At 36.8% G+C, this 11,716-nt stretch overlaps 1 protein-coding gene across 10 annotated transcripts in view; it reads left to right on the forward strand.

Annotated features, from left to right (window-relative positions):
* MIPOL1 (mirror-image polydactyly 1) overlaps nt 1-9,525 on the forward strand; it is a 339,430-nt gene extending 329,905 nt beyond the window's left edge. For 8 of the 10 annotated variants that reach the window (XM_047736318.1, XM_047736315.1, XM_047736316.1 and 5 more), the window contains one exon: nt 7,334-9,524. In XM_047736318.1, coding sequence (XP_047592274.1) covers nt 7,334-7,400 — 67 coding nt within the window. In that variant the 3' untranslated portion in view covers nt 7,401-9,524. Of the gene's footprint in view, nt 1-7,333 lie in introns of all 10 variants that reach the window. The other 2 variants (XM_047736322.1, XM_047736321.1) reach the window with 1 other exon arrangement.
* Nucleotides 9,526-11,716: the final 2,191 nt, after the last annotated feature.

The raw sequence follows: 11,716 nt of genomic DNA on the forward strand, positions 1-11,716 counted from the left end.
TTCCTTCTATTTCTATTTTTTGGAACAGTTTCAGGAGAATAAGAATTAGTTCTTCTTTAAATGTTTGGTAGAATTCCCCCAGGAAGCCGTCTGGCCCTGGGCTTTTGTTTGTTTGGAGATTTTTGATGACTGTTTCAATCTCCTTACTGGTTATGGGTCTGTTCAGGCTTTCTATTTCTTCCTGGTTCAGTTGTGGTAGTTTATATGTCTCTAGGAATGCATCCATTTCTTCCAGATTGTCAAATTTGTTGGCGTAGAGTTGCTCATAGTATGTTCTTATAATTATCTGTATTTCTTTGCTGTTCGTTGTGATCTCTCCTCTTTCATTCATGATTTTATTTATTTGGGTCCTTTCTCTTTTCTTTTTGATAAGTCTGGCCAGGGGTTTATCAATCTTATTAATTCTTTCAAAGAACCAGCTCCTAGTTTCGTTGATTTGTTCTATTTTTTTTTTTTTTGGTTTCTATTTCATTGATTTCTGCTCTAATCTTTATGATTTATCTTCTCCTGCTGGGTTTAGGGTTTCTTTCTTGTTCTTTCTCCAGCTCCTTTAGGTGTAGGGTTAGGTTGTGTACCTGAGACCTTTCTTGTTTCTTGAGAAAGGCTTGTACCGCTATATATTTTCCTCTCAGGACTGCCTTTGTTGTGTCCCACAGATTCTGAACCATTGTGTTTTCATTATCATTTGTTTCCATAAATTTTTTCAATTCTTCTTTAATTTCCTGGTTGACCATTCATTCTTTAGAAGGATGCTGTTTAGTCTCCATGTATTTGGGTTCTTTCCAAATTTCCTCTTGTTCTTGAGTTCTAGCTTTAGAAATTGTGGTCTGAAAATATGCAGGGAATGATCCCAATCTTTTTATACCAGTTGAGACTTGATTTAGGACCAAGAATGTGATCTATTCTGGAGAATGTTCCATGTGCACTAGAGAAGAATGTGTATTCTGTTGCTTTGGGAATGAATGTTCTGAATATATCTGTGATGTCCATCTGGTCCAGTGTGTCATTTAAGGCCTTGATTTCCTTGTTGATCTTTTGCTTGGATGATCTGTCCATTTCAATGAGGGGAGTGTTAAAATCCCCTACTATTATTGTATTCTTGTCGATGTGTTTCTTTGAATTTGTTATTAATTGGTTTATATAGTTGGCTGCTCCCACGTTAGGGGCATAGATATTTAAAATTGTTAGATCTTCTTGTTGGACTGTTCCTTTGAGTATGATATAGTGTCCTTCCTCATCTCTTATTATAGTCTTTGGCTTAAAATCTAATTGATCTGATATAAGGATTGCCACTCCTGCTTTCTTCTGATGTCCATTAGCATGGTAAATTCTTTTCCACCCCCTCACTTTAAACCTGGAGGTGTCTTCGGGTTTAAGATGAGTTTCTTGTAGGCAACATATAGATGGGTTTTGTTTTTTTATCCATTCTGATACCCTGTGTCTTTTGATTGGGGCATTTAGCCCATTAACATTCAGGGTAAGTATTGAGAGATATGAATTTAATGCCATTGTATTGCCTCTAAGGTGACTGTTATTGTATATTGTCTCTGTTTCTTTCTGATCTACTACTTTTAGGGTCTCTCTTTGCTTAGAGGACCCCTTTCAATATTTCCTGTAGAGCTGGTTTTGTATTTGCAAATTCTTTCAGTTTTTGTTTGTCCTGGAAGCTTTTAATCTCTCCTTCTATTTTCAATGATAGCCTAGCTGGATATAGTATTCTTGGCTGCATGTTTTTCTCATTTAGTACTCTGAATTTATCATGCCAGCTCTTTCTGGCCTGCCAGGTCTCTGTGGATAAGTCTGCTGCCAATCTAATATTTTTACCATTGTACGTTACAGACTTCTTTTCCCGGGCTGCTTTCAGGATCTTTTCTTTGTCACTAAGACTTGTAAATTTTACTATTAGGTGACGGGGTGTGGACCTATTCTTATTGATTTTGAGGGGGGTTCTCTGAACCTCCTGAATTTTGATGCTTGTTCCCTTTGCCATATTGGGGAAATTCTCTCCAATAATTCTCTCCAATATACCTTCTGCTCCCCTCTCTGTTTCCTCTTCTTCTGGAATCCCAATTATTCTAATGTTGTTTCGTCTTATGGTGTCACTTATCTCTCGAATTCTCCCCTTGTGGTCCAGTAGCTGTTTGTCCCTCTTTTGCTCAGCTCTTTTATTCTCTGTCATTTGGTCTTCTATATCGCTAATTCTTTCTTCTGCCTCATTTATCCTAGCAGTGAGAGCCTCCATTTTTTATTGCACCTCATTAATAGCTTTTTTTATTTCAACTTGGTTAGATTTTAATTCTTTTATTTCTCCAGAAAGGGCTTTTATATCTCCCGAGAGGGTTGCTTTAATATCTTCCATGCCTTTTTCAAGCCCGGCGAGAACCTTGAGAATCGTCATTCTGAACTCTATATCTGACATATTACCAATGTCTGTATTGATTAGGTCCCTAGCCTTTGGTACTGCCTCTTTTTCTTTTTTTTGTTGTGGATTTTTCCGCCTTGTCATTTTGTCCAGATAAGAGTTTATGAAGGAGCAAGTAAAATACTAAAAGGGTGGCAACAACCCCAGGAAAATATGCTTTAGCCAAATCAGAAGAGATCCCAAATTGTGAGGGGGAAGAAAGGGGATAAAAAGGGGTTCAGAAAGAAAAAAAAAAGAAACTATTAAAAAAAAGAAAGCCGATAAAGAAAAAATATAAAAAGAGGAAAAAAATATATATATATTAGATAAACTATTTAAAAAACGTTAAAAAAGAAAACGTAAAAGTTAAAAAAATTTAGCAGAAGAAGAGAAAAAGAAAAAAAAATTGAAAAAGAAAAAAAAATTAAATTAACTGCAAGGCTAAAAAATCATGGGGAGAAAGCCATGAGTTCCGTGCTTTGCTTTCTTCTCCTCTGGAATTCCGCCGCTCTCCTTGGTATTGAAACTGCACTCCTTGGTAGGTGAACTTGGTCCTGGCTGGGTTTCCCGTTGATCTGCTGGGGGAGGGGCCTGTTGTAGTGATTCTCAAGCGTCTTTGCCCCAGGCGGAGTTGCACCACCCTTACCCGGGGCCGCGCTGAGTAATCCGCTCGGGTTTGCTTTCGGGAGCTTTTGTTCCCTGAGCGCTTTCCGTAGAGTTCCGGAAGACGGGAATGAAGATGGCGGCCTCCCGGTCTCCAGCCCGGAGGAGCCGAGAGCCCGGGGCCCCACTCCTTAGTGCGCCCTCAGAGAACAGCGCCCAATGACTCCCGTCACCCTGGCCTCCAGCCGCGCTCCGAGCTGACCGAGCCTGCGACCGGTTCAAGGCAACCCCGAGCTGAGAGTCACTCCTCGGCTCTGTCTCTGTAGCCGGCTTCCCCGTTCTAATACCGGTAAGCTCTGCGACACTCAGACACCCCCGATCCTTCTGCGACCCTGCGGGACCTGAGGCCGCGCTGACCCCGCCTAGGCTTCACCCCAGTTAAGCCTCTGGAGCAATGTCCCTCAATGGAACAGACTTTTAAAAGTCCTGATTTTGTGCTCCGTGGCTCTGCCGCTCGCCAGGAGCCGGCCCCTCCCCCCGCAGTCTATCTTCCAGTCGCTTTGGATTCACTTCTCCGCCAGTCCTACCTTGCAGAAAGTGGTTGATTTTCTGTTTCTAGAGTTGCTGTTCTTCTTCTCTTCAATCTCCTGTTGGATTTGTAGGTGTTTGCAATCTTTAGATAAGCTATTTAGCTGATCTCCCACTGCCCGAAGTAGTCTCAGCCTGCTACTTCTCCACCATCTTGACTCCTCCTCCAAGAAATAATTTTTTAAAAAAGAGTTACCACTTAAAATAGATGACATTATTCATTAAGAGTGAAAAATATAAGTACACTGATTAGGAAAATTGGTAAATAACTATGTTCATCTACCTATTGGAAAAGTACATATTCCATTGTAGTACATGTATATTATCTAAATACCTAGAAAACATAAAAATAATGTTAATTTAAAAATAAGTTTTCTAAAATACAGCTTTAAGTATATTTCTTAAGTTTATATAGAAATTGTACTATAGCAAAAATTAGTTTGTAACAATTATTTCTTATTCTGTGCACTGTCATTACTTTACTTTCTTTTTTTTTATTTTAAAGATTTTATTTATTTATTTGACAGAGAGAGATCACAAGTAGATGGAGAGGCAGGCAGAGAGAGAGAGAGAGAGAAGCAGGCTCCCTGCTGAGCAGAGAGCCCAATGCGGGACTCGATCCCAGGACCCCGAGATCATGACCTGAGCCAAAGGCAGCGGCTTAACCCACTGAGCCACCCAGGTGCCCCTTACTTTACTTTCTTAATGTGTTACTAAAATAGCAGGTGAAATACACTGACAGGGTGCCTGGGTGGCTCAGTGGGTTAAGCCACTGCCTTTGGCTCAGGTCATGATTTCAGGGTCTTGGGATCGAGTTCCGCGTTGGGCTTTCTGTTCAGCAGGGAACCTGCTTCCCTCTCTCTCTTTCTGCCTACTTGTGATCTCTGTCTATCAAATAAATAAATAAAATCTTTAAAAAAAAAGAAAAAGAAAAAGAAATACAATGACAAATGCCTTCCCAATTTGACTTGAGTAAGAACTTGAGAAAATTTTTAATGAAGCTAAATAATCCATTAAACTATAGTCTGAAACCTGTGGCTCTCCCAGTGACCCAAAGCCCTCTTGGAAGTAGCTTTGAACTACCAACAAGGAAACCAGGCCCAGAGGTGTTACTGTTTTACTGCAGGTCCCGTAGGAGGGTTTACTTGTGCTTCACTTTCTTCATATTTAAAATGGAGAGATCCTACTCCCAGCTCTAACCCCTTTCCGATTTCATGAAGCCCTTGGGAAAATTATTGTTGAGCAACATGTAAAGCAGTTGGAACCAACTGAGTAAGCTACATACTTTTTTAAAGGCTAGTGTTGATTTGAATGGTTAAAGAATGGCCTGCGGGCGAATCCTGCAAGGTGCTTCAGCAGCCGCACACAGCTCCCTTCCTGTTGGCACCGTCCACGTTTGGCAGGTGTATTCCATTCCTTACAGGAAGGAATAGGTGCTTCATTGTGTTTCAGAAGTCAGTAAGCTTTTACAGAACCAAGTAATTGACATTTTTTTCATTTCTGAGATCAAATTTTCATACATCATTCAACCTGGATAAACTGAGAATGTGGTTGATCTCGTAATTGTTGAAACATAGGAAAGAGAGCACAAGGTGTGATATTTAAGTATTTCCTTCTAACCTCTTACCTTAGCAAGATATAGAAGTTCTAAATGGAAGTATGTCCTAATGTATAAAAAGGAAACTAAAGTAGCTGAGCCTATTCGTGAAGCAGAAGTCAAAAGAGGCACACCGATTCATCTCAGTAATTTGGGGTTCCATTGATTCTGAATTTGTAGTAATAATAGTAACTCTGCAGAGTACATCTTACTTTGACATTGTGAAGAAGGTGTTTTTTTTTCTTTTTTTGATTGTAGTATAAATGATATCATGGTGCTGGGATAAAGCTAACCAACTTGAAAGTAATATTTTCTGGCTTTTTTACAACGTATGCCAAAAAAAAAAAAAAAAAAAAAAAAAAAAACTCTTAAATGGCCTGTCAATATTTCCTTTAGGAGTCCTTTTTTAACAGTTAATTGAGGTGATGATCATATTTTAAAAATACATTTAATTTTCCAAACTGATATTTTTCTTGCCCCTCCTCCAAAATTTAGGTCAGCAAAACTTTGTCCTAAAGAATTTATGTAATCCTGGGGTGCCTGGGTGGCTCAGCAGGTTAAGCCTCTACCTTCGGCTCAGGTCATGATCTCAGGATTCTGGGATCGAGCCCCACATCGGCCTTTCTGCTCAACGGGAGCCTGCTTCCTCCTCTCCTCTCGCTGCCTGCCTCTCTGCCTGCTTGCGATCTCTGTCAAATAAATAAATAAAATATTTTTTTAAAAAAATAATTTACGTAATCCTATAAATCACCATTTTCAGAGTATATAAGATAGCGCCAGCTTTTGTCATTAGGGAAAATCCAACTAATACAGACTGACCTGTGAACATCATGAATTGTCTAGTGAATCTTCTTATTCAGTAACTGAAGCTGTTCTAATGACTACCATTACTCAAAGCAAAGATTTTTGATGCACTGAATTATTTTGTTTCATCCTCTTGTTTTCTGGTAAGAGAACTCAGCATACACAAAATCATCCGATAAACTTGAGCTAGCATTCAGTGTTGCATACAGCTGATTAGCCGTGTAAACCAGTGTGTATGATGCTAAGAATACCCTCATTCCTTTAGTGTCTAGCTCTGTGCTGTGTTTATTTGCAAAGGACCCTCATGCGTGGATCCATATAAATGAGGCAAGCTGGAGCAGACTAGACTATGTCGCTCACCAGTCTTTCAGGAGGAAGATTGTGTATATGAAAACTGGATGATTTCTCTGTGTGTAACATCAAACGGGATTTTTTTGTTGAGGTTTTAGGTTTTCAGTAAAAAAAAAAAAAAAAAAAATTTAATGGTCGGATTCCATCATCTCTTGTCAAGCAAAATCTCACTGATCCACATGAATGTCATTTCCCACCCATAGAGTAGCCTAAAAACACTACAAAATGGACTTCTGAAGTTTTGACTTTATTTTCAGTATAATTTGTGGGGTTTTAATCAACTAAAAAAAAAATCACATATCTTTGACTAGAAACTATAGACTCCTTGCCTGTTTATGTTACTCAGAATAGAAACTTCTTTTAAATGTAGTGCAGAAAGTCTGGTTTTATTAGCATCAAATCATTTGTGTATATTTAAATTATTTTCATGCCACTAAAAGGTTTTTTCCAGCTAGCTAAGTCCTAATTATTTTCATCAGCTGACTTTATGAGGAAGGAAGAAAGGTAATGTGTCAGAATTGTGTAACATACCAGTGTGTCACTTATGTAGCTAAGTAACAGGTGTAAGTAAGAGCGATGGTATTTCTGTATTGGAATAGGTACTTCTCAGGTAAAAATCAGTTTGAAACTGCTCTGCACTTCCAAGTGCCATCTTCTCATTGCATAGCAAATGATTCATTTGCAACCTTAACGCAAGCAGTTAAATGTATTGAAATAAGAATGTTATATTTTTCATGTAGCTTCTAAAGCTGACATAATCTGAAAATCTAGGTTAAAGTTTGTGTTGTTACTGTTTTTTTAACCTCAGATACTTGGCACTCTGCACCAGTGTGTCTTGCTGACAGTAATGCTTTGTCTCTTAATGTGACTACCAGCACTGCTTGGTCACAGGCAAATAACTGTTCTTTTTCAGCCAAAACATTCCTGACAATAACTGCACCTTTTGTATTCTTTTTTTTCCCCTTCCCGCCCTCCTGCCCCCGACTTAGGTTGGAAAGGCTGGTGGACGTCCTGAGGAAGAAGGTTGGAACAGGGACCATGAGGACAGTGATCTGACTGAAAAAACGACAGTCTGGGGAAGCAATCACATCTGGTGACCAGGCTGCTTCATTCAACACTGTGTAAACACTAAAGCCTTAACTTAGCAAACAGTTGTTAGAAGTGGGACACTCCAACCACATTCCAAGCTGAGATAAAATCAAATCACAAATGTTTAACCACTTTGCTGCTGACTTGAGTTATTTATCCAAATGTATTAACTACAGACTTTTACCAGTGAGTAGCTATAAAGTTGCAGCTTATTTTGTAACTATTTTATATCTCACTGTATTGAATATAAATCTTTTTACGGAGAAACCATTATAGGTCATATCTTCGCATACGGCCCTTTCTGAATCAAAATGCAGCAAAGTAAATATTGTCTAAACCTTAATCCACTGTGTTAGGTCAAAACTTCAAATACATGCATTTTTCAATATAGAATTTATTTCTTAAGTGATGAGAGCTCAGACGTGAGAGTGTATAGTCTTCCTCCAATGCATTCACATAATCTTTGTCAGTATTAAAGAATATTAAGTCTAAATACCAGGAATCAAATGTATACTTCGCTCTAATAAGAGTTTGATATTTTAAAATTACATTAATCAAGGCATGATTTTTGTTTCACTACAAATAATGCAAACTGTTTTCAATAAAAAAGAGGAACTTGTTCATGCGTACTTTTAGATTCATATTGTCAACACTTTTTAATGTTGTGACTGAGTAACTGAACTCTATTTAAGCTATAGAAATGGCCAAGTCTGTCTCGTGGGCTGGGACACCTTTGGCTTGAAAATTAACATGTGCTAGCATGACTCTGAAAGGCAAGAAGTCATCAAACATGTTAAGTATTATTTTTTGTTATCTTTATCTGGATTATCACTTGAATTTTTGTTGGGAGGGAGGGGAACCCAATATTCAATAAAACTATAATGTAAAAATATAAGGATGTGGAAAAAAGAAAACTGGCCATTTGGTTACCTACTGTTTTATTTAAAAGATAATTTGAAATAGTTATGGCATAGCAGTCACTTCTAATCATATGAAATTATGAGTAAAACTAAGATTTATATATTTGGCTATAGGAAAAATTTCTTCTTTTTTTTTTAGACTGAATAGGTGAGAGGCCAGTAGAAGATGACTATGCCTGGAACAGGATGAAATAGGCAAGTAGAGATTGAATTAGTGAAAATTTTGTAGGAAAGTGTAAATTTTTCTAAGTCCATACAGTATTTTAATTGAATTTTGAGATGGAGCTAAGTTATCTACCATTGCTTGTTTTCGGGACAAAAACAGGACAGTTTATTGTTCTGTTTATTCTTTCATACACGAATGGAGATTATTCGTGTGTTATTGTTTTTTTTTTTTAACTCTGCAGGAAAATGTACAGTGCTTTATCACAGAGTGACAAAAGAATCATGATGTTAACAAACTCAACTTCTTCCTCATTAAATTTATTAAATTAACTGGCAGTTAGAACCCCGTTGAGTTCAAATTTAGAATTTACTCATGCTGCCTGCTTTTAATTTTTCTTTAAACTATTAGAATTAGAAAATAAGCAACAACAGGGGTTAGAAATAAGCTAACTGGATTTCCTCTACTGCCCTAAAGAGAATTATAGTCTTTCATGGGCCCGTGACTATATAAATAGAGAAACCTGAAATAATTTGGTCCCTGGGCTCTAATCGAAACACGTGGCAGCTCCCTATGTGTAGGAACAGTGCCTTTCAAGTCACACAGGTAAGTAAAGAGGAACAGTTCCTGTCACAAAATAGTCCATTCCTGAATCCTCTTCAAATAAATCACAAGTAAACTTGAATTTTCAGTTCAGTCCTGAAGAAGAAACCGATGTCTCTTGCGTTTTTCTGCTTGGGGTTTTATAAAACACACTGTAAACATAAAGACATTTTACAGTTTTCATACATCTCTTTCCGTCCCTAACTGATCAGATTAGGGCAACCAGTTCCTGTAATTAATATCCAGAACTTTTAAAGAATTGGATATTTTGAAGCTGAATTTATAAAACAATTGTAACATTTACTATTGTGAATACAGGTAATCTCCATCAAAACATCACATCCCCTTGAAAATGACTTCTGTACAAAACTGCAGATGCCAAGTATTACAGCCAGATATTATCAATTGACTTCTTACACTAAAAATGTCCACCAACGGGGAGCCTGGGTGGCTCAGTGGGTTAGGCCACTGCCTTCGGCTCAGGTCATGATCTCAGGATCCTGGGATCGAGCCCCGCATCGGGCTCTCTGCTCAGCAGGGAGCCTGCTTCCTCCCCTCTCTCTGCCTGCCTCTCTGCCTGCTTGTGATCTCTCTCTGTCAAATAAATAAAATCTTTAAAAAAAAAAATGTCCACCAACAATGTTTCAAACAGTCTTTACATTGTTGTGGGGTTTTTTGTTGGTTTTTTTGGTCCGCGAAGGAATGGCCCAGCTCACTGAAGACCAGTTCTCCACATATTCGGTAATAATGCAATTTCAGATGTATTTCATGCTGCCCAGAGATGTTGCTTTGAGTTTGCCTTGAATATTATCAAGTCTAATTCCTATGGTAACATGAGAATTCACTTACCATTGTAAAAATAAGTAGTTCTGAAGAAAAGCAGAAAAGATAATACAAACATGTGTAACACTTAATGATTTATTATAAAATCCTTTCACATCAGTGTTTTTTATTTGATCCTATCAACAGCCATATAATAGTAATGATAGTAGATTATATATACATATATATCAACCACATAATAACGATGATGATGATTGCAATTGTATCGTTATTATTGTTACATTTTACAGATGAGAAAATAGACTCAGAAGGGCTAGGAGTTTGCCAAGGACTGGCTAAGACTTACAACTGAGGTCCTACGACTAAACTCTACTCAGCTATACTTCCTGAAATCTTCCTATAAGAAAAAAAAAAAGTTGAAAATTTTAACTCTGGCAATTTTTGTTATTGTGTCATTTCTTTTCTACACATATATATAAATTCGCTAACAATTGAGATGGTATGCATTTCTTTCAGTAAAGTACAATCATGGGGACTGCATGGATAATAGCCTCACATTATTACCTCCTCTCTATTGTGTTCTAGTAGCAGCACACTTTGCCTTAGGCTTCACTCATTAGGAGTGACAATTCATTGTTAGTAAAAAGTAACCTTGAATTGCTTTGTACTATTTTTAATTTGGCCTGATGCTGAAACCTGACAGTGTAGTTTTATCAAATGGTGGTCTGAACTTCAAGGCTTACTTTACCTCCTAGAGCAACTATTAGAGACAGAACTGGTTATAGACAAGTTATAAGCAAGGTTACTAGTTATAAGCAAGGTATGGGCAGTTAGAGCAAAGTTATTAGTTAACTGTTAATATATGAGAAATTTTAATTCTACCCTTATGACTAAGCCATTAATGTTAAAATTATTTAAAATATTTGAAATATTTTATCTAATAAAATATTTTCCTTATTCAATAAGAATTGTGATCCTTTGTATATATCCTTATTCAAATAAACTGAGGAATCTTGTCAATCACTTACTAATAGAATTAGTTTACTTCACAAAAATGTTAGAATATTAAAAATCTGTAGTTTTACTATTGGATATAATTGCATAGAAAAGCATTTTCATATGTCGTATCTTTAAAGATCATAGGTATTTTTTATATTTCTATTTTCAAGTGCTCATGATTAATGAGTCATTATAGTGATAAAATAACCATGACTTACACATTTTATCTTCTCACATATGGTTTGCATAGAACCCAGATTTTCCCCAAGTCATTATTTTGTTGTTGATAACTTTTATTTACAACTAACCTATCTCTTGACCTATTTATATCTATATACATGTATATTCTAGATGTATACACACTGACACACACACAAATACATTTTCCTTTTTAAAAATTTGTTTTATAAGTCCACTGTTAGGCTCCAGTGACTTCAGTATTTTGTTCATGTTTTATTAGAAATGCACATGGTTTCTGAGGCTTTTAAACAAATACATGGAATGGTTGAAAGATTTATATTGCTCATGCTTAGCTAAATATGTCATCTCTAGAAAAGATGTGGTTTATTTTGGCACTGTTTTAAAAACTCAAATATTTTAAACATTTGTTAAGTTGGAGCTTGCACATTTGAACTAGTAGCATACGTTCCAGAATAGCTTCTCAAGTTACCAAACTTTTTGTAATCCTTTTACTAGAATAACCTTTTTTGAAAGGTTTTTTCTGTTCTTTTTTATTATGTACTTTAAGTTAAATTTATAGAGGTTAGAGTTATTATTTTTAATGTAGGATTTCACAAACAGAAGAAGACAACAAT

The sequence above is a fragment of the Lutra lutra genome, chromosome 7 (genome assembly GCF_902655055.1).
Source record: "Lutra lutra chromosome 7, mLutLut1.2, whole genome shotgun sequence".
NCBI classification, from domain to species: domain Eukaryota; kingdom Metazoa; phylum Chordata; class Mammalia; order Carnivora; family Mustelidae; genus Lutra; species Lutra lutra.